Below are 24,251 nucleotides of genomic sequence, written 5' to 3'. Positions count from 1 at the left end.
TTTTCTATTATTAAGAACATCTGGATTACCAGTGAGAAACAGGATCCTTTAGGAAGACACAAGGCCAGAACAACTTTATTCCATTGATGTTCATAAAGGAAAGCTGTCCTGAGTGAAATACATTTTGACTGCCACTCCTCATCTTTTTCTGAAATTGCTATTTGCTTGGGCTCTCTGGCCTCATACTTTACAAGTCACTGCCTTAGATTAGCCATTCAACATGTGAAGTCAGAATGGCTGATCTGTCTAATTTTTATAAGTCACTGACTCAGAAAGTATTGAAACATTTGAATCAACATGACAGACAGGCACAAGAGATATTTTCAAAGAAAGGCAGCAAGAGCAGCCCTCTTTTCTTTCTCAATACATATTTCCTTTAAAACTTGGGTCTTATTAAGAATGGACACATAGAAGGCAAGACATATTAAACTTTTTGTTTAAGATTGCTATGATACTAAGCTAAGTATTATGACATCAGGGTAAGCAGACAGTTAATTTACAATACTAGCATGAACAATTAAATATGTGCTAAAATGCTTATGTACACAGTTAGCTTAGCTCTGGAGAACTGACATTAGGAAGGGAGTGCAGCAGGAATGAACAGGTCAGAGTATAAATTGTTTTTTTGTTGCGATGATCTGCAGGTGATGATCAGTGGGAGATGTTCATTGTTATGGATATGTTATGTTATGGATGCCAGATTTACAATACAAGATTATGTGGGGAGGCATCCTTCTATAAAGGACTCAGAATCTTGTGTGTATTTAAAACTGACTTTTTTTGTGAATGATTACCAGACCGAGACAGAAGTACAGTAAAATCACACTTGTTTATTAATAAAAATAAAAAGGTAAATAGAGTAAGCGAAGTCAAAGCATAGCTAGAGTCCAGTAACCGGATCAGGTAGTCAGCCAAGCCAGAGTTCAGTAACCAGATTGGGTAATCAGCTAAGCCAGAGTTCAGTAACCAGATCGGGTAATCAGCCAGGCCAGAAGTCAGGGATCAAAGTAGAGGAACAGCAAGCAGGATAAGGAGCCAGAAGGGATGTCAGCAAAGCCAGTCTTAAAACAGGAAAGCAGGAGATGGTTTCTTGTGATGCGACCAAGGCAAAGGCAGGAATGAAGTAAGCTGGAGATCTTTAAGTAGGTGAGACTGATGAGCAGATCCACACAGCTGGTTAACTGTGGAGAGAGATGAGAGCTGGCAATTAGCCAACAGCTGAGCGGCCAACTCAGAGAAGGAAGGGCTGAGCCAGCCCTGACAACCCCTTACTCATTTAAAAAGGGGGTGGATATCTGGGGGCCCCCGTATCTTAAAGTGAGCTTCCAGATTCCAATACATTGCCCATAATCCCCACAACCATTGGGCCAGGATTGTGTGGAAGAAGCTCTTATCCTCTTCAACATGGCACCCCTCCAAAAAAGAAAGCTAAAGACAAAGTTATCATCTTTTCATAATATACACAATAAGTTTAATTTTGCATATTAATTAGGTAATGTATTTATTTGGAAACAGCAAGCATTAGATTTACAGAAGGCTACTTGCCAATCAATTGTAGGCCAGATTCCACTGTATCTTTGAATGCTGGCAAGTATGAGTGTTTATATGCAACATAAATAGCAACCAATGGGAATTAATATTTTTACTAATCTGACTACAGTACAGTGGAATCTGCAGTAAACTGAACTCTGTTCTCTGCACCTTATTAGTATTCATCATTGAAATGCCATATTCAAGAAATCTGCTAATGATGAAGACCTTGGAGACATAGGTTTCACAATTTAAAACTGGACAAAAGGAATGTGAATATGTTGCCAGTGGAAGTAAAAAATATTCCAAAAATAATGCTTTAGCATAGAAAATAAAAACAATTACTGTACCAACTGGTTGCCATAAGCTCAGATGTAATATGAGTAGTATGAAGAATACATTCTATAGATTGTTTAATATATTGTATTAAATCCTTTTACAACTGCCCAAAGATTAAATTAATATTAAAAAAAAGAAGACAAACATAAAGGTTAGTCCTTACATGCTACAATTAAAGAAAGAGTAAGCCATGTATTAAAAAACTGTTAATTGAGAGAATTGCTTTTGAAAAGTTCAATAGCCAGAATTAATCAGCAATCATCTTTATTTGTATATGAAGCCATAGGGGTAGAACAGATGTCATGAACAACTCCCTGTTGAAAATCCCACAAATTTAGGGACACATTTAATGTGCCCTCCAACAATGCAGAGCTTTGGTGCCTGAGTTACAAGATCCATCAATAGATAAAGATATATGCAATCACAAGTGTGTGCAAATGGAGACTTGTTACTATCTCTATTTTTTTGTCTGTGGTACAAAATTTAAATCTTATTCTGCTCTTTTCAGTCCCTTGTAGTGGGAATTTTACAGACAGAAGAGGAACAATATTATCCCCTGGCTTTCCTGATCCTTATGGCAACAGCTTAAATTGTGTCTGGAAAATCATAGTGGCTGAAGGATCGGGAATTCAGGCAAGTATACAAAAATAAGTAAGAATGTTTAGGGTAAATGTGAGACTATGTGGACTTTGCATGTTACATATTTTTGAATATTGCATGCATAATTTGTAAGTGTAACAATTACTGGTATGTACTACATCTGAAGGAGATCACAGTACTTCTCCTGACAATGAGGGGGAGGTACTCCTTTATCCACCTCATGAAAATTGTACATTTCCTGCCTGCTGTCGACAATGGACAATGAACATTTTCCTTTGTGAATGGATTTTAAGCCTGTTCATGTGGTATTTATTGAGCATTTTCAGCGTTCTTCGGTAAATACCGCACAAACGGTCTAGTGAATTGACAGTTTCAGGATCGCATGGGATATTTAGGCAAAATGTGTCCTGAGAGCTAAATATCTCATGTGAGTTCATTCTGTGAATGGAGCCTACTGTGTTTTAATAAATATGTCACATACTATGGGCCTTTTGTAATGATTAAAAGAAGTCAGCAATTTTAGCATATGTTTTTTTCACTACAGCTTTCCTTTATATTACTTAAATGCTTGAAACCAGACTCCAGGAAGATATATGAAAAATGTAGTTATATAATAATTTAAAATAAATCAATTTATTTTTAAATCTAACTTATATATTGACCCATTTATGTCTAAATATGCAATACAGGCTGGCAAAGGAGAATGAGCACTGGGAGCCAATCAGGCTCTGTTGCACGCAAATGTGCTGATAGTGAGCATGTTGGCAGGAGAAGAAAGCAGGCTCAGCAGAGTGATGACTCATTACTGTACTGTTGCTCCAGTATTGTCTATTTAGTAGGCTGAGAAGTCTATTCTCTACCAAAATGTCCTGCTCTTGTATAAGTTCAGTATCTGCAGTGCTGTTTGTCAGGGGTGCGCAGAATTACAATTGACTTGGTAGATAAATCTGTTTTCATGTATGCATTTCAGCTGTGTAGTTTGCTGCTTGCCTGGAGTTTAGTTTTAAGAAATACTTGTATTTGTTCTATCTATGCCATCTGCCTTGACACTGAACTTTGGCAAGCCCTTCAGTAAAGAAAATAAGACATAATAAGGTATGTTGTCACTGTACTACATACCATATCATAAACATACTAATTAATGCCAGTTTCTTTGACAGATACAAGTTTTAAGTTTTGCAACAGAGCACAATTGGGATTCGCTTGAAATATATGATGGCTCAGACACAACTTCACCGAGACTTGGCAGTTTTTCTGGTAAATTTACATTTATCTAATATTTTATACTTTTAGTATAATATGCACATGAGGTCATTATTTAATTTATACTGTTTGCAAGTTGTATGTTACTGGTATATGCGATAAAGGTCTGGTCAGAAACATAATATAAAGTTTATGTTTGTTTTTTCCTTTGAAACTACTATAAAACATCAATCTGTCTAGATTGTTGACAGATAGAAAATAGGAAAATGTGCCATGGCAAAATAGGGAAACTTTCAAAAAAATGTTGGTCATGGAAATATGAGGGGGAAAAAATATTTTGCAGTTAGCCCAGTGAAGATGTGTCCATGCATGGAGGAGCTTTAAAAACAGGAAACAACATACAGGATGTGTGAACACAGTTTCAGAGGCTAAGTATAAAGTTGGGAGTCACTTAATAAATTGACTCCCAGGTGCAGTAGTTATATACTGTTCATCTTTCTGTTTCTTAATTTTCTCAGGTCTCCATCAAGTGCAAGGCTCTCCTTACTAAGGGCACAGCTCCACTTGGAATTTTTAATTGCACTATTGCTCTGTCAAAACTCTTCCACAATCTATCATAGAATGTTAATATTAAGTACTTCTGCGATTACATGGTAGCAGATATTGATAACTCAATATAAGTGTGATATTGAAGTCTATTCTATTCATCCCTTCTTACTGTTACTGTGCAGCCGCTCTGATAAGGAGCTATTGTCAAAAAGATGTTCAGTAATTACAGGTCTGGATTCCATATCAACTTGGTTTAAAAAATAAATAAAATGAGTTTGAAGAAATTTTACATTTACTTACTTTTATTGTAATGAGAGAGGTTTATGGCACAGTAAGGATCAGGTTTGGGTTTGGTATTATCATGGTTTCAAGGCAAATTCCTAACAAATTTGTGAAGATTCTTCTGGCAGAACTTTTTTAAACCATAAGGCACTGTGTTGCTTTTGAGTTATAGTGATCCGGCTTAAAAGGGCTTTCGGTTGAGCCAGCCCTCTCACTATAAAAGGGGGAGGCATAGAGCAGCCATTGGGGGTTATTTATGAAAGGCAAATCCACTTTGCACTACAAGTGCAAAGTGCACTTGAAATTGCTCTGAAAGTACACTTGGAAGTGCAGTCGCTGTAAATATGAGGGGTAGATCTGAAATGAGGGGAAGCTCTGCTGATTTTTTCATCCAATCGTGTGCAAGCTAAAATGCTGTTTTTTTTAATTTCCCTTGCATGTCCCCCTCGGATCTACAGCGACTGCACTTCCCAGTGCACTTTCAGTGCAATTTCAAGTGCACTTTGCACTTGTAGTGCAAAGTGGATTTGCCTTTCGTAAATAACCCCCATAATGTCATTGAAAGCTGCTGTAGGCAGAAGATAGGGAAAGCTGAAAAGTTGCATAGGGAGCTTGTTAAAAAAAAAAAACCTTTAACCCCCCTAGCGGTATTCCCGAGTCTGGCTCGGGGTAGATTTTCAATACCAAAAGCGGTATCCCCGAGCCAGACTCGGGATTGCATCGCAGGATCCAGGAAGAGTTTACTTACCTTGTCCCCTGGTCCCTGCGATGTCTCTCTGCTGTGATCGGCGAGCCACCGTGTCTCGCTCGATTCACAGTGCCGAGCTCCGTTCCCTGCGAGCGTTGCGACGCACGGGGACGGAGGTCGGCGGCAAATTCAAAAAGTGAAACACACAGTATAGATACAGTATACTGTTACACATCCCCTTTGTCCCTAATGGTCTGTCCAGTGTCCTGCATGCAGTTTTATATTATAAAAACTGTTCTTTCTGCCTGGAAACTGGAGATTGTCCATAGCAACCAAAACTGTCCCTTTACATCAAAAGTGGCTTTAGAGCAACTAGAAAACAGCAATAATAAATTAGAATCACTCGCAGAATTGAGTGATAGTGATTTGTGGGAAAATCCATCACCAAACACTAAAAGTAACGAAAGTGACAATTCTGCAACTGAGCAAATTTCAGTGTTTTTGATTTGATTACATTATTAAATAATTTTTATTATTATTATATTATTATTTGTTATAATTATTTATAGTTATTTATTATATTATAATTTTTTATTTCGTTTTTCAAAATTTATCATACCCGGGATGTCTACTAGACTATGGTTTGGACAGATTTAACTGAATTATTCCTAAGATTTACAGGCCTACAATATAAAACGCCAAATTTCTGTGCAAAATAATGGTACCGCTTTCAGCACCTAAAATCTGAAATAATCATACCGCCAGGGAGGTTAATTTAATTATGATTGCTAGCTCTTAGGGCAATTAATGTCTGTGCTGCTTTTTTGTCTGTTCAATATTTTTATTTGTGTCTTTAATTTTATGTTTGGTTGACTTGGGGCCAGCTGTTACTGTTGGCTGCTGTCTTGAACATAAAACCTTTTGCTGCAAGGCTTCCCCTTAAAAATGAACTTTTGTTGTGGGGTGGCATCATTTTGGGGTTTTCATTTATTTTGGAGTATTTTTCATGTTGACAGGGTCATTTTTTTTAAAAGCAGGTGGTATTTTGGGGTTATCATTTCTTTTGGGGGCTTCTTGATTTTTATGTATATGTTAACAGAGCCTTATTTTAAGGTTTGGGTGCTCTAAGCACAACATTCATTCAGTTTTTGACTGTTCTTGGCGCTTTAGAGCAACCTTTGTCCCTGCTCTTCATTTGAAAAAGTAAAAAAAGAAACTGTGTGCAAGAACACTGTGGGGTTGATTTACTAAAACTAAAGATTGCAAAATCTGGTGCAGCTCTGCATAGGAACCACTCAGCTTCCCTTTTTTTGTCAAAGCTTAATTGAAGAAGCTGAAGTTAGAAGCTGATTGGCTACCATGCACAGCTACAGATGATTTTGCACTCTCCAGTTTTAGTAAATCAACCATTGGGCACCTAAACCACCTCATACTAGATCACTCACATTCACCATATTCACTTCTAGCATAATTTATTATACAACAGTTAGACCTATTACCCTGTCTAAAACTGTCGCCGTAGGTGTATGTCGGCACCTTGAAGGGCAATAGCAAGCACGCACACTTGTTGCACAGCAGAGGACCCGATGCGCATGGCTGGTGGCTGCGATGCCCGCTGGCCACCTGCGATCATGGGCACAAGAGCCGGAACGGGGATGTGTGCATGTAAAGACACAGATCCCCGTTCTCACAGGGGTAGAGAGACAGATCTGCTGTTCCTAGTGATTAGAAACAGCGATATCTATCCTCCACTAGTTAGTCCTATTCCCCCCACAGTTAGAAACACACATGAGGGAACACATTTAACCCCTTGATCACCCCCTAGTGTTAACCACTTCCCTGCCAGTGACATTTATACAGTAATCAGTGCATTTTTTATAGCACTGATCGCTGTATAAATGTCAATGGTCCCAAAAAAGTGTCAAAAGTGTCCAATCTGTCCGCTGCAATGTCACAGTCCTGCTAAAAATGTCAGATTGCTGTCATTAAAAGTAAAAAAAATAAAATAATAAAAATGCCATAAATCTATCCCCTATTTTGTAGACGCTATAACTTTTGCGCAAACCAATCAATATATGCTTATTGCAATTTTTTTACCAAAAATATGTAGAAGAATATATATTGGCCTAAACGGATGAAGAAATTTATTTTTTTACTTTTTTTGGGGGGGATATTTGTTTTTTTTGTTTTTTTTTTTTTTTTAATTGTCCCTCTTTTTTTGTTTATAGCACAAAAAATAAAAACCGCAGAGGTGATCAAATACCACTAAAATAAAGCTCTATTTGTGGGAAAAAAAGAACGTCAATTTTGTTTGGGTACAGCATCACATGACCGCGCAATTGTCAGTTAAATTGACGCAGAGCCGTATCGCAAAAAATGGCCTGGTCATTAAGGGGGGAAATCTTCTGGTTTAAGTGGTTAAATTACTAAAATATTAATCCATGCACAGTTAATTTCCCATCATTACTATTGTCATTATTCACCAATGGGCTTGTCACTCACTAAGTTTGAACCTCCTCATTACCAACTGCTTTACTAACAGTTCAGCCCTATGTCAAACGTTGCTTTAAAGGATAAGTGCACTGTCAAACAAAATGAACTTATTCTTTTTGTTCCCCTTTACTGACCTAAGAAATCCACCCTCCTTCTCTGAAGGTGCATACTTACTGGGACCCAACATCCATGAGCTCCTGTGTTTTTTTTATCCAGTGCCGCAAGTCTTCCTTCCCTGGCTGCAACTGCACAGTAGAGCCTCTAAACTTCTAGACAAGTTCTTGGTAAATCAGTTTAATGCCAACAGTAATTAAAAAAAAAAAAACTGAAAAAGACAAAGGAGTGCAGTAGAAGATCATATGTGTATGATACATAGATTGTTAATATTTCTCTTGCTTTACTTTGTCTTTTGATCTTTAACAGAAGTCTATATAACAGTAAACTGATACCTAACTGGTTGTTTTACAATATCCGCCTTTTCTCTGGTGCACAGGGAAGTGAAAGGTTTAGTAGTATTGATACAAATAGTTTTAGCTCTGAGCATATTCAAAAGATGTTACATATTCACAGCATGTTGTAATGCAACATAAGATGTGCACTATTTATAAATATATATATATATATATATATATATATATATATATATATATATATATATATATATATATATATATATATATATATAATATTTCTTTGTTCTAAATAGTAAAGTTCTCTGATTGTATCATTTTCTTTTGATAACTACATTTAATAAACTGATAACAAAATACTTTTTAATACCCTGTTACTCTCATCAAATTGTTATCATGGATATCCTAATGCATTTTTAGGTGTAACAGTATATAGTGTAGTGTACTTTATAAAATCACATTTACTGTTAATTGTCTCCCAACATTTGGCCCGTGTGTACAGGGCTTAAGCATGGTTGTCCCCAGGACAGGAAGTGAGGGGAAATCTCTCTAGAAGCAACAAAGCCAAAATAAATATATATATTTTTTAAGTTAAGTAGGGGAATGCTAGATCTTCTGTCAGTTTTTTTTTGTGTTTTTCTCTGGTACACATTTTCCCTGCCTTCCTGTCAGGTAAAAAAGTGTGTCTCTAGAACAGAAGTGAAAGGCAATCTCATATACAGGTCTCTTGATAGCAGTAAATCATTAAAGGGGTTCTAACCTTCCCTTATTCTATCCAAAAGTTAAAAAAATTAAAGTTTTTAGTGTAGATTTTTTTTTCCTGTTGGTTGAACTAGATGGACTGATGTCTAAGTGACTAACTATGTAACTGTTTAGATACTCTGTTAAGCTGAACTTCAGGCAGATATAAAAGGTACAGCTTTACAGCTTAGTTGCTCTGTACCTGTAGCTCTGTAATCATTAAAGCATCATTAAATACTTTTTAAAGCAGTGTAAGTACCTAAATTTGATGGGCACACTGGAAGATATGATGGGCAGACTGGCAGCGTTTGATGGGCACACTGGCAGCTAGGGATGAGCCGAACACCCCCCGGTTCAGTTTGCACCAGAATCTGCGAACGGACCGAAAATTTGCTCAAACTTTAGAACCCCATTGAAGTCTATGGGACTGGAATGTTCGAAATCAAAAGTGCTAATTTTAAAGGCTAATTTGCATGGTATTGTCCTAAAAAGGGTTTGGGGACCCAGGTCCTGCCCCAGGGGACATGTATCAATGCAAAAAAAAGTTTTAAAAAGGGACTTTTTTTAAGGAACAGTGATTTTATTGATGCTTAAAGTGAAAAAAAAAAAAAGTGAAATATTCCTTTAAATATTGTACCTGGGGGGTGTCTATAGTATACCTGTAAAGTGGCGTGTGTTTCCCATGCTTAGAACAGTCCCTGCACAAAAAGACATTTTTAAAGGAATAAAAGTAATTTAAAACTGCTTACGGCTTTAATGTAATGTCCGGTCCCGGTAATATGGATGAAAATCAGTGAGACAAATGGCATGGGTACCCCCCCAGTCCACTACCAGGCCCTTTGGGTCTTGTATGGATATTAAGGGGAACCCCGCACCCAAATTAAAAAAAGGAAAGGCGTGGGGCCCCAGGCCCTCTGAACAGCAGTATACAGGCGGTGCAAACAAGACAGGGACTGTAGGTTTGTTGTTAAATAGAATCTGTTTGTAATTTTGAACTGGTACATTTTTAAAGTGTAGCTCCAGCCAAAAAATCTATTTTTAAGCTTTTTGGAAAACATAGGGAAGGGTTATCACCCCTGTGACATTTGTTTTGCTGTCTGTGCACCTCTTCAGAAGATTTTACCTCACTTTCTGTCCCAATGACAAATGTTTTTTGACAATTTGGGGTTTTTAGTGAAACAAGGATTCGTGATAAAGCATCAGTGGAAAGGAGACACGTTTTTCCCATATTAACTCTTACAGGAGAGAATTTCCCTTCCTAGGGGTAGATTTCATCTCACTTCCTGTTGTCTCCTTCTGTTTGCAAGTAGGAGTCGTTTGCAAGTTGGATATTTGAAAGTAGGGGCCTGCCCTATATACTCTGCAGAAATTGGGGCCTTAGGTGTTGGTGTTGCCACAACACTGTAAGCCCTCACAGTTACTCTTGGTGGGTGCAGGAACGGGCTCTGCTGTGAAATATTAGATCAAGAATTGAAATTACATGCCCCTGTTGAACAGGGTCAGAAAAATTGGGCCTTTGGTGGTGGTGCTGGTGCCACAACACTGCAACCCCTCAGAGATACTCTAGTTGGAGCGCAGGAACAAGCCCTGCTGCAAAGTATTGCATCAAAAATTGTAATTACATGCCCCTGTTAAACAGGGGCAGAAAAATTGGGCCTTAGGCACTGGTGGCGGCGCCCAGAACCAAAAATATTCTTACAAGCTATCAGCATGATCATTGAGGAGGAAGAGGATAGTCACTCAGCAAAACAGGATAGTCACTCAACATCAGCATAGGCAGTCTTGAAGGGATCTGACATTTTAAAAAAAATTATTTGGTTACATCAGCATCAGGTGCTTGGTAGCTGGTGGTGATCCAAGACTGATTCATTTTTATGAAGGTCAATTGATCGACCGAGTCGGTGGACAGGCGCACCCTGTGATTGGTTACAAAACCTCCAGCAGCACTAATTGTGCGTTCCGAAAGAACGCTGGATGCAGGACAGGCCAGTAGCTCAATTGCATACTGTGCAAGCTCTGGCCAGTGATCCCTCCTCAAGACCCAGTAACCCAGAGGATTTTCGGTGGGAAAGGTGTCCAAGTCAGATCTTGCCCCTAGGTATTCCTGCACCATGTAAAACAGACGCTGGCAATGGTTGCTGGAACCGATCATACCTTGGGGCTGCGGACTAAAAAATTGTCTGAACGCATCGGTCAGACGGCCAGCTTCTCCACCGCTCCTTCTTTGACTGACCGATGCCTCAGCAACACGTTGTCCAGGAACAGGAGTTTGTAACCTCCCAGTCTCTGGGAACCCGTTGCACAGACCTTTCTGCAAGGCCTCCCGAAGATGTTTCATCCTCTGCTCTCTCTGCGATGGCAAGATAAGGTCCGCAACCTTACCCTTGTGACGTGGATCAAGGAGGGTTGCCAGCCAGTATTGATCCCTCTCCTTGATACCACGAATACAAGGATCCTCCCGCAGGCTTTGCAGGATCATGGAGGCTATGCAGCGTAGGTTTGCTGAGGCATTCGGTCCGGAGTCCTCTGGGTCACTAAGGACGACATGATCCGCAGACACCTCCTCCCAGCCATGTACAAGTCCATGGGTTTCTTGGGACTGTAAATGATCCCTTAAAGACTGCTGCTGATGCTGAGTGCCAGGCTCCACCTCCATGCTGACACAATCCTCCTCTTCCTCCTCCTCCTCGTCCTCTTCCTGTGTGATTGGCGGGCTCGCAGGAACACTGTCTGGATAAAGGGGGCCTTGAGAGCTAAGGAAGTCCTCCTCTTCCTGCCTCTGTTCTGCCTCAAGTGCCCTGTCCATTATTCCACACAGCGTGTGCTCCAACAGGTGGACAAGGGGGACAGTGTCACTGATGTATTCACTGTCACTGCTCACCATCCTTGTGGCCTCCTCAAATGGTGACAGGACAGTGCATGCATCCCTGATTATGGCCCACTGGCGTGGGGAAAAAAACAAGCTCTCCTGACCCTGTCCTGGTGTCATAGTCGCACAGGTACTCATTGACATTGCATGTGCAGCCATTGCAGCATGGCCAATGTTGAGTTCCACCTGGTGGGCATATCACAGATTAGGCAGTTCTTGGGCAGGTTAAATTCCTTTTGGAGGTCAGCCAGCCGAGCACTGGCATTATATGACTGGCGGAAATGCACACAGATTTTCCTGGCCTGCCTCAGGACATCCTGTAAGCCCGGGTACCTGCCCAAGAACCACTGCACCACCAAGTTAAGGACGTGAGCCAAACAGGGCACATGGGTCATTTGTCCCTGTCGGAGGGTGAAGAGGAGGTTGGTGGCATTGTCGCAAACCACCATTCCTGCCTTAAGTTGGCGTGGTGTCATCCACCTCTGAACCTGCCCCTGCAGAGCTGACAGAACCTCTGCGCCAGTGTGGCTCCTGTCCCCCAAACACACCAGCTCAAGCACCGCATGGCATCTTTTGGCCTGCGTAGTTGCGTAGCCCCTTGAACGCCTACGGAGCACTGCTGGTTCCGAGGACAAAGCACAGGAAGAGGCCATGGAGGAAAAAGAAGAGGAGGGGTGGAGGAGAGAGGTGTGTCAGAATCACCAGTAGTAGCATTTTAGAGGCGTGGTGGCGGAACAACCTCCAACACTACTGCACCTTGTCCTGCATCCTTCCCAGCTGCCAGCAGAGTCACCCAATGCGCGGTGAAACTTAGGTAAACTTAGGACCATGAGTCAGCGGTAATATGCACCTTACCGCTGACCGCCCTGTCCAACGAGGCATGGACAGTGCCTTCCACATGCCGGTAGAGAACCGGAATCGCCTTCCGTGAGAAAAAGTGGTGTTTGGGTACCTGCCACTGAGGAACCGCACATTCCACAAACTCACGGAAGGGGGTAGAGTCTACCAACTGAAAAGGTAGCAGTTGAAGTGCTAGCAATTTTGCCAAGCTAGCATTCAACTGCTGGGCATGTGGATGGCTGGGAGCGAACTTCTTTCGGCGGTGCATCGGCTGGGGCAGGGAAATTTCCCTGGTACAATCTGATGTCGGTGTACCGATAGCAGATTGCCGACAAGTACTTGGCTATGACACAACTAATTCTACACCTTCATTCCTCCCAGTGCAGGTCTCAGAGAGGACTGAAGGTATAGTGGGGTTGGAGATCTCAGCTGATAAGGAGCAAGGAGAGGTCCTCTTTGTTCTTTGGTGTGGGTCTTTTAGGTACGCTTGCCAACGAACTGCATGGCAGGTCAACATATGTCTGGTCAAGCATGTAGTGCCCAAGCGGGAGATGTTTTGGCCACGCGAGATACGCTTGAGACATATGTTGCAAATAGCAGCGGTGCGATCTGATGCACTTGTCTCAAAAAAGGCCCATACCAAAGAACTTTTGGAATAACGCGCAGAGACAGCAGCGCCTTGCACATGCGGAGCTTTGCAGGGTGATGCAGTTGGTGTGCTGTCCTTAAGCTGGCCCCTGGAGGGCATCCTGCCTTGTTGGTGATGTGCCTTCTCCTCCTCCACCTTCTCCTCCTCTCTCATATCAGGCACCCATGTGGAGTCAGTGACCTCATCATCCCCTCCCTCCTCATCACTGGAGCAAACCTGGCAGTATGCTGCAGCAGGGGCAACATGACTGCCAGATTGCTGTCCTTCTTGGTCACCCCCTTTGTCTGGGCTCATGTTGCTGCCTTCCTCTAGCTGAGTACCATCATCGGAGCCTTCAAAACGCTGGGCATCCTCCTGGAGCATGTACCGAACACTGTGATCAAACAGTTCAGGGGACTCCTCAGGAGGACATGGTGGGGCTAGGGAAGGAGTGACTGATTCCATTGAGCCGAGGGAAGAGGCCGGGTTGACAGCTGCTTTGCCAGACAAAGTACTCTGAGCATGGGTGAGAGAGGATGAGGAGGATGAGGACGGCTTGGTCATCCACTCGACCAAGTCTTCCACATGTTGCGGCTCAACATGGCCAGCTGCCGAAAAAAGGCCAAGCGTGTCCCACAGCCATGTGCTGATGAGGATGCACCATGTCCACACCGTGTCCATGACCAGCTCTGTTGCCTCTAGACACCGAGCCTGCTTGCCCTCTTTTATTGGCTTGTGACTGTCTGCCTCTCCTTGTTGGCCTTCCAGACATACTAATGGCCTGCAGTGAGATGTAGCTGCACTAAGCTGGGATATATAATATATATATATATATATATATATATATATATATATATATATATATATATATATACACTGATACTGCAGCTAGCAAAATCAACTGCCTGCCTGTAGTATTATTAGTATGAGAACACCACCAATCTTCTACAGGTAGCTTTAGCTGAACACTGTGCAGAGGTCGCACTACACTAACTTGTAAATAATGTAGCTGCCTGCGGTAGTGATAGGATCAGAAAAACACCACCAATCTTCTACAGGTAGCTTTAGCTGAACACTTTGCAGAGGACACAATACACTAACTGTAAATACTGTAGCTGCCTTACTGTGGTACTAATAGGATCAGAAGAACACCAGCAATTTTCTTCAGGTAGCTGTAAATACTGTAAATACACCTGCCTGCCAGTAGGAAGAGAATAACAAGAACAGATCTAGCTAAACTGAATACAGTATATATATATATATATATATATATATATATATATATATATATATATACACACACACAACACCTGGGATGCATATATATATATACACAATACACTGTAAGTGCAGCTAACTGACTGACTGTACTACCTAATCTATCTAACTTAAATCAAATGACACTGTATCTCTGTCTCTGTCTCTCAACCCTGGAACACACTACACAGGGCCGACGTGCAGGCGGCCTTTTATAGTGTGGGACGTGTACTAAACCCCCTGAGCCATTATTGGCCAAAGCCACACTGGCTTTGGCCAATTACAGCTCTCTGTACAGATGGCGCTGTGATTGGCCAAGCATGCGGGTCATAGTGCATGCTTGGCCAATCATCAGCCAGCAATGCACTGCAATGCCGCAGTGAATTATGGGCCATGACGCGCCACTCGAATTTGGCGCGAATGGCCCATATCGTTCGCAATTCGGCGAACGACCGAACAGATGATGTTCGAGTCGAACATGGGTTCGACTCGAACACGAAGCTCATCCCTACTGGCAGCATATAATGGGCACACTGTCTGCTTTTAATGGGCACACTCTCAGCATATGATGGGCACAGACAGTGTTTGATGAGCAGACTGGCAGCATTTGATGGGCACACTGGCACCATATGATGAGCACACTGGCAGCATTTGATGGGCAGACTGGCAGCATATGATGGGCACACTAACAGCGTTTAATGGGAACACTGGCAGCATATGATGGGCACACTGGCCGTGTTTGATGAGCACACTGGCAGCATATGATGGGCACACTGGCAGCATTTGCTGGGCACACTGGCAGCATATAATGGGCACACTGGCAGCATATGATGGGCAGACTGGCAGCATATGATTGGCAGACTGGCAGCATATGATGGGCCCACTGGCAGCATTTGATGGGCACACTGGCAGAGTTTGATGGGAACAATGGCAGCATATGATGGGCACACTGGCAGCATATGATGGGCAGACTGGCAGCATTTGATGGGCACACTGGCAGCGTTTGATGGGCACACTGACAGCATTTAATGGGCACAGTGGCAGCGTTTGATGGGCACAATGACAGCGTGAACATATAAACACACCACACCACAGTGTTTTCAGCAAGTCTCCTTACCAGAGCAGTTGGGCCCTCATATTATAGACAGTAAGGTATATAACAGAGCTATCTTCCTCCACAACATCAAGCAATGCCCCACCTTACATTAGTATTAGTATTAGTATATATTTCCTTCCTTACAACAGTGTCCCCTTTACATTAATTTCCCATCTTACATGAGTGTCCCACTTTACTTCTAAGCCCTCTTACATCAATTCCCCCATTTACGTTAGTATTCTCCTTTCTTCAGAGCCCCCCTTATATCAGTGCCTACCTTTATATTGATGTCAACTCTTACATCAATTCCCCCACATTAGTGTTCCCTATTACAATAGTGCCTTACTTACAGCAGAGTCTCCTCTTACATCAGTGTCTCCACTTATATCAGTGTCCCCCTTTACAATAGTGCCTTCCTTGCATTAGAGCTTCCCCCTGAAAATTGTGCCCCTTACATATGAGTCCCCCCTTACAGGAATGTGACCCCCCTTACATCAGAGTATCTCCCCCTTAGATCAATGTGACTCCCCTTACATCAGAGTATCCCCCTTAGATCAATGTGACCCCCCTTACATCAGAGTATCCCTCCTTTACATCAATGTGACCCCCTACATCTGTGTGCCCCCTTCTTATATCAGTATGCTCCCTCAGTTCTTGTCACTGTCAGGTGCAGCTCAAAGATCGGTTGTGTGTGTGTGTGAGTTGGGGGGCTTGTGGACATGTACTTACAGAGCCCAGGCGATGTGCTGTCTTTGGGATCCCCAGGAACAGACCATTGGCACTGCCTGACAATCTGAAGACCCGACACAAGTAGCGGGGGTAGGTACACGTGTCCTTCTGAGCACAGCATAGCATGTGGCATCTGAGGCATCTCCCTCTCCTGCATCAGGCTCTCACACTCCTCTGCATCTCCAGAGCACCTCTGGAAAGGTCACTGGTGCTGTGAACCTATTCGACAGGACACTGCCATAGGAGCTAATAGGATAGGGGGGCATGTTCTCCTGCATACACTTTATTGATCCCATTCTCCTACTGCTTTGATCCCTCTCCAAACACCTGCTGACATTCAGGTGCCCTGCACCCTCACTGCTGTCCTCCCTCAGGCTTCCATTGATCCGAACTGCACTGACAGGATGGAGGAGGGGAGAGAGAGAACAAACACAGCCAACGCCTTCTCATGGCTCTCTCCTCCCTCCCAGCGCTGGGCTGACAGGAGTAGTGATGTTGTTCTCTTTACTCCTGTCAGCAATGGCTCCCTTCTCAGTGTGGCGCCCGGGACAGGTGTCTCCCCTGCCTCCCCCCAGTTTTGGCCCTGGTTGTGCCAGTCCAAAACTGAATTTTAAGGGCATTGCAGGCCACTTGTATTTAAAAACAGGTCACAGTTCATACAGATAAATCTTCCCACACAGGGGATTCTCACCATCACTGCGAAAACATAACATTCAGCCTCCTGGCTTTCCTGTGGCAGCTTTACTGCTCCGAGTACCTTTTCAGGGTCTTCTTGACTACCAAACCCCTTTGATCTTCCTTATCATCAAACACATCCCAGTGGTATGTGCAGACATTAAACTTTTGCTCTGCAGCTTTCCTTGCAGCTCCCTAGCTGCACTTGTCCCTCCTGGACTTCCTCTCAGGCTTGCGCCTTCCTCTGTCACAACCTGACCTTGATGCATGGCAGCATCCCACATGGCTCCCCTCAGACAGACTGACCTCCCTCTGGAGGGTGGGGCCCTAAACTCTAACTCTTGCCCCATTAAGAAGCCAGCACACACCTGAGCAATCAGTGTGCTTGCTTCTCCCCAAATCTGGCGTAAACCACCCTTTATAGAATAGTACAGCTACTGCTACAGTAGGTAAAGTGTGTATTTAGCTGTTGGCCCAGAATTTAGCTTTAGTTTTTTTTTTTGTTCTCTGAAATAAGGTACAGCAAACAACTATATGTTGCTCCAGATTTTGCAATATTCACACATATAAATTTTATTGTCTGGTATCTCTTCCTATCTACCTACTTTGGATGTTATTTACTTTAGTGAAGTGATGTGTTTGCAAGTGAAAGGAAAATAACTAATTTTTACATTAAAATGGTAATTATGTGCAAGGAATTAAAAAGTAGGGTCTTCTCTTCTACATGATTGAATATATAAAGCAAATAGACAAACATGTTTTCTTGGTTTGATATTATTGGTAAATTGTCACGGCAACTGGATGTTGCCGGAAATTACAGGGAAATTTCACTTCTCATTAAAAAGTCTTCCATCACTGTAAATCTGCTAAGTATTGGCTTTATTTATGCAGCCACAAGGCAACTGGTGGATACAGACAACAAAAGGCTTCTGTGCAGTATACATTTTGGACATTAGGATATTCATAATCTGCCCAAATTTAACAAGTCTGTTCAGCACACACTACAGTATAGTGAAAAAATGTAGACCTGTAACTGAGCAGATTTTCATATTTTAGACTTACAGGAGGGAGGTAGGGGTTTGCCCAGGCCCAGGCTTGCAGGTAAGGGATTAAGCTGTAATTCTAAAAATGAATACCCAAAGTGTTATCAGCTTTTTAGGACTGCTTGCTAACAACATTCACAATACTGGATGCACTGGCCTCCCAATGTCATAGATCACGACAGGTTGTTACTGCCACTTCTTCCCTTCACTGTTACTGGCCTAGATATCTTCCTTTTTACACTGCTACTAACATTTTAAAATAAGTGTAGTTTTTGCCACTCATTTTGTAGTACCTATAACATTATATACAAAACAAAGACTTGAAATATATATGCATAGGATTTGATACCCCGTGATCAAAAAAATAATAATGAAAGCTATACATTTATTTTAGTGATATAATAATCTCAAAATCCATTAAAGTGGTTGTAAACCCTTAGATATCTTCACTGAATTTACTAGCCTCAGGTGATACATAGAGATATACAAATCATCCCATGTAAGCTGTACCTGTTTATCTACAGCCTTCTATTTTCTACATCAATTATAAAGCTTGTCTGAAAGTTCAGAAAAAAGTGGGAAGTTACACTGTGCAGCGCTCAGTGAAGAGAGCTCTAATTGCTGATTGAAAGGAAAGAGACACCCCCCCCCTCCACACAGCACACAGAAACAGAGCTGTTTCTGTCAATCAGCTGGAAATCCCTCCCATGTCACCTTTTTTCTCTTGGTCAGAAGTGATTTATGCTGATAGCAGAAGAACAAAGCAGCATACAGAAATGATAGTACACACTATAGAGGGATATGCTTTGTTCATATTCATATCTGAGGTTTACAACCACTTCAAGTAATAGATATCATTTTTGTCATTTTTCCTGTCATACTTGGAGAAAATGACTTGTCACCTGGGAATTCTAAAGAGAGTGTGTATGATTAGCATTGCATGTGAGCCTTTTCAATTAAGGTGTCCCAATTCCATAACAAATCACAACAGCACAGGGCTTATTCCTCATTTTAGGATAATGGGTGGACCATTAAAAAAAAATCTGCCTGTGTGTCAACTGTAAATTCAGAACCCAGCTTTGACAATGGTGTTGGATGATCTGGATGGCATTTTTGTTCACTATACAGACATAAAATACTCACACAAGGGATAGAAATGTCATCTCTGTGAAAAGGTCACCGCTGTGTTAATTTGTGCCCTCATCAACCCAACTTAATTTTATGTTACTGTTGTGCTAACAAATTGCACAAATAGTTTTTTTCCCCCCTGCATGCTTCACAATGTAGCATAGAAGGGGGGGAAGAAAGTTCTTATAATAAAATTCATGTACCTAATACCTAATTATCATTCTGCTATTACATACAAGTCACACTTATTTCATATCATTTTATTCAGCAGATTTTCTAGATCACATTCTGGGGTAAATACTGTATATGGAGGTGTCCAAACTAAGTACTGTACATGTGGCATGCTAAAAATTAGAAAAAAAATGCAGTTTTCTCATTTTAAATTTATATTTCCAATGAGAACCAGGGAAATAAAAATATATGTAACCAAATTCAGTTCCAAATGTAATCCCTATCTGTCCCTATTTTTACCTTTTTTAACCTTTGTTGCACCTTCATGCTACTGATGTCCTGCAGTTTCTCTATACCCTGTCCCAATTCACATGCACTATAGTGGTAACAGGCTGCATGTGTTTTTTTTTTTTTCAAAGAGCATATTTTAATTGTTGCTGACTGTGATTTTTTTTTTCACAGGCATATTTTTAATGGTGGCAATGGTGAAATATGACTGGGCAATGTGCATCAGCACAGAAGCTTAAGGTTTCATTTGAGAGAGCATGTAATGTTATTTAGAGACAGAAGACTGTGAGAAACAGATGCAGAGCTTTGTCAACCCATAACACAAAGTTACTTTTATATCAGTAGTTATAGTGTAAAAACATATACTTTTATATCAGCATCAGCAGTTCTTATTTTAATGAAAGCTAGTGATTAGGCAGAACATGCGAACAGGCAAAAAATTTGTGCGAACACCGTTAAAGTCTATGGGACTCAAACAGGAAAAATCAAAAGTGCTAATTTTAGGCTTATATGCAAGTTATTGTCATAAAAAGTGTTTGGGGACCTGGGTCCTGCCCCAGGGGACATGTATCAATGCAAAAAAAAGTTTTAAAAATGGCCGTTTTTTCTGGAGCAGTGATTTTAATAATACTTAAAGTGAAACAATAAAAGTGAAATATTCCTTTAAATATCATGCCTGGGGGGTGTCTATAGTATGCCTGTAAAGTGGTGCATGTTTCCTGTGTTTAGAACAGTCCATACACAAAATGACATTTCTAAAGGAATAAAAGTCATTTAAAACTGCTTGTGGCTGTAATGTAATGTCGGGTCCCGGCAATATAGATGAAAATCATTGATAAAAATGGCATGGGTACCCCCCCAGCCCATTACCAGGCCCTTTGGGCCTGGTATGGATATTAAGGGGAACCCCGCACCCAAATTGATAAAAAAAAGGCGTGGGGCCCCCAGGCCCTATAAACTCTGAACAGCAGCATACAGGCAGTCCCCGGGTTACAAACAAGATAGGGACTGTAGGTTTGTTCTTAAGATTAATCTGTTTGTAATTTGGAACAGGTACATTTTTAAAGTGTAGCTTCAGCCAAAAAATCTATTTTTAAGCTTTTTGAATAACATAGGGAAGGGTTATCACCCGTAACATTTGTTTTGCTGTCTGTGCCCCTGTTCAGAAGATTTCACCTCACTTTCTGTCCCAATGACAATTGGATTTTGAAAAATGTGGGTTATTAGGGAAACTAGGGTGATAAAGCATCAGTGGAGACACCTTTTTACCATATTAACTCTTACAGGAGAACATTTTCCCTTCCTAGATTTCCTGTTGTCTCCCTCCATTTGTAGGTAGGAGTCATTTATAAGTCGGACGTTTGAAAATAGGGGACCGCCTGTATATACTATACGGCCTGCCCTATACACTCTGTGGAAAATTGGGCCTTAGGTGTTGGTGGTACCAGAACACTGTAAGCCCTCACAGTTACTCTTGGTGGGCGCTGGAACCTGCCCTGCTGTGAAATATTATAACAAGAATTGTAATTACATGCCCCTGTTAAACAGGGGCAGAAAAATTGGGCCTTAGGCGTGGTGGTGGTGGCACAACACTGTAAAGCCTCACAGATACTCTTGTTGAGCGCAAGAATGGGCTCTGCTGTGAAATATTAGATCAAAAATTGTAATTACGCGCCCCTGTTGAACAGGGGCAGAAAATTTGGGCCTTAGGTGGTGGTGGCTCAACAAAAGCATCTGTGAGGCTTTACAGTGTTGTGCCACTACCACCACCACCACCGCCCAAGCCCAAGCCCAATTTTTCTGCCCCTGTTCAACAGGGGCACGTAATTACAATTACAAATTGGTGGAAAGGTCTCCAAGTCTGATCTTGCCCCTAGATATTCCTGCACCATGTAATTCAGATGCTGGCAATGATTGCTGGAACTGATCAGACCTTGGCGCTGAGGACTGCAGAATTGTCTGAAGGCATCGGTCAGCTGGTAACCTTCTCCAACGCTCTTTCTGTGACTGAATGAAGCCTCAGCAACACGTTGTCCAGCACCAGGAAATTGTAACCTCCCAGGCTCTGGAAATGCATTGCACAAGCCTTTCTGCAAGGCCTCCCGAAGATCTTTCATCCTCTGCTCCCTCTGTGAAGGCTGGATAAGTTCTGCAACCTTACCCTTGTAACGTGGATCAAGAAGGGTTGCCAGCCAGTAATGATCCCTCTCCTTGATACCACAAATCCTAGGGTCCTTTCACAGGCTTTGCAAGATCAGGGAGACCATGCAGCGTAAGTTTGCAGAGGCATTCGATCCTGAGTCCTCTGGGTCACTAAGGATCACATGATCCTCAACCACCTCCTCCCAGCCACGTACAACTCCATGGGTTTGAAGACTGCTGCTGATGCTGAGTGTTATCCTCCACCTCCATGCTAACACAATCCTCCTCCTCATCTTCTTCCTGTGTGATTGGCGGGCCCGCAGGAATACTATATGGATAAAGGGGGCCTTGAGAGGTAAGGAAGTCCTCTTCCTCCCGCTGTTCTGCCTCAAGTGCCCTGTCCATTGTTCCACGAAGCATGTGCTCCAATTTTGACCATCCAGAGAAGTCAGTGGATCCCCCTAGTGGTGACTGCATATTATTGTTAACAGTGAGGTAAGAGACCTGGGAGACCAGATTGTCAAGGGAGCCACAACAGGAATATTGGGAATCACCATTTGCACCTGTTTCTACAATCACAGAACCCCATCACTTCCTATTCACTATAATTATTACTGGACTTTTTTACTCTGTTTCTGTTTGAAATGCAAAGTGTATCCTTATTCATTGCAGTGTCACCTTTATAAGGTTATTTTATTTAATTATACCTGCACATACATTTGGTTATTTACTATTTATTTACACTAAGAATACTTTGTGACTATACATGGGAAGAGTGAAATTCAATATTTTCTTATTATTTAATTTTATTTTTCTTCGTCATCACGGATAGATATCTAACACATAACTCAGTATAATTCCACCTCGAAGTATTATTAACACTCTCCTCATGCTTATAGGATAAATAACTACCTCTTGCACAAAATCACTTTATTAATTTTAACTTTTTTAGTGTTTTGTGTTACACTTACAGATTTTGCTGCATTATTTATTTCACATACTTATTTTACTCACTATTCCATAGTAGCGTGAGAGCTCCTTACTATTATTACAGAGCCTGCTTGCCCTCTTTTAGTGGCCTGTGAGTGTCTGCTTCTCTTTGGTGGACTTCGGGACATGCTGTAGATTTTGTTTAGCAAAACCACACTACACTGTATTGTGTACTGTGTACACCACCAGAAAAGTAGTAGCAACTGCACTAGGGGTGCATAGAACTGTGTACACCAACAGAAGTCTAATAGCAACTATGGGTGCACTGTATGTATTGTGCACTGTGTACACCACCAGAAAAGTAGTAGCGACTGCACTATGGGTGCACGGTACTGTGTACACCAACAGGAGTGTAATAACAACTATGGGCGCACTGTATGTATTGTGTACACCACCAGAAAAGTAGTAGCAACTGCACAAGGGGTGAACGGTATTGTGTAAACCACCAGAAGTCTAATAGCAACTATGGGTGCACTGTATGTATTGTGTACTGTGTACACCACCAGAAAAGTAGGAGCAACTGCACTAGGGGCACACAGTACTGTGTACACCAACAGACGTGTAATAACAACTATGGGTGCACTGTATGTATTGTGTACACCACCAGAAAAGTAGTAGCAACTGCACTAGAGGTGAACGGTATTGTGTACACCACCAGAAGTGTAATAGCAACTATGGGTGCACTGTATGTATTGTGTACTGTGTACACCACCAGAAAAGTAGTAGCAACTGCACTAGGGGTGCACAGTACTGTGTACACCAACAGAAGTGTAATAACAACTATGGGCGCACTGTATGTATTGTGTACACCACCAGAAAAGTAGTAGCAACTGCACTAGGGGTGAACGGTATTGTGTAAACCACCAGAATAACCTGCCTGCCTGAAGTATATTAGAAAAAGTACACCAGGAATGGCCTATAGTCAGATATAGGCTTGGCTACACTGGATATATATGAGACTGACTGCATATATATGTTGATGGGGACAAGGGTCTCTTCCCCACAACCCTGGACTGTGGTTGTAGGGGTCTGCGGGCAGGGGGCTTATCGTAATCTGGAAGCCCCCTTTAATAAGGGGGCCCCCAGATCCTGGCCCCCCTTTGTGAATGAGTATGGAGTACATTGTATCCTTACCCATTCACCAAAAATGTGTCAAAGAGTAATAAAAACAAAGAGACAGTTTTTGACAATTCCTTTATTAAAAAATAAAAAAAACTGTGCCCCCTGATGTAAATCCATTGTCAATCACACCACCCGCCACAACGTCGGTACCCTAAAAAGAAAAAAAATACTCCGCCCTCATTGATGGCTGACCGCTGAATGCCTCCTCTGCCTCCTCCGCCATTAGACAGTTCTTATATAGGCAAGGGTGGGGCCATCTGGTGACATTACCACCCAGCATGCACTGGTCTGTGGTGTTACAAAGGGGTGGTGCTACTAGGTGACATCACCAGGTGGCTCTGCCCTTACCTATATAAGAACGGCAGAGGGGGCCTCCAGAATCTGATAAGCCCCCCGCAGACCCCCACAACCACAGCCCAGGGTTGTGGGAAAGAGACC

The 24,251-nt window shown here is 42.0% G+C and overlaps 1 protein-coding gene across 1 annotated transcript in view; it reads left to right on the top strand.

Annotated features, from left to right (window-relative positions):
- CSMD1 (CUB and Sushi multiple domains 1) overlaps window positions 1-24,251 on the top strand; it is a 3,274,537-nt gene that overhangs the window by 2,558,588 nt on the left and 691,698 nt on the right. Inside the window, exons 35-36 of the mRNA XM_073626646.1 lie at window positions 2,378-2,502; window positions 3,630-3,726. Coding sequence (XP_073482747.1) covers window positions 2,378-2,502; window positions 3,630-3,726 — 222 coding nt within the window. The remainder of the gene's footprint in view (window positions 1-2,377; window positions 2,503-3,629; window positions 3,727-24,251) is intronic.

Source organism: Aquarana catesbeiana, linkage group LG04 (assembly GCF_042186555.1).
Source record: "Aquarana catesbeiana isolate 2022-GZ linkage group LG04, ASM4218655v1, whole genome shotgun sequence".
NCBI classification, from domain to species: Eukaryota; Metazoa; Chordata; class Amphibia; order Anura; family Ranidae; genus Aquarana; species Aquarana catesbeiana.
Note: the sequence above shows the minus strand (reverse complement) of the source record. Positions and strands in the feature narration are given on the sequence as shown.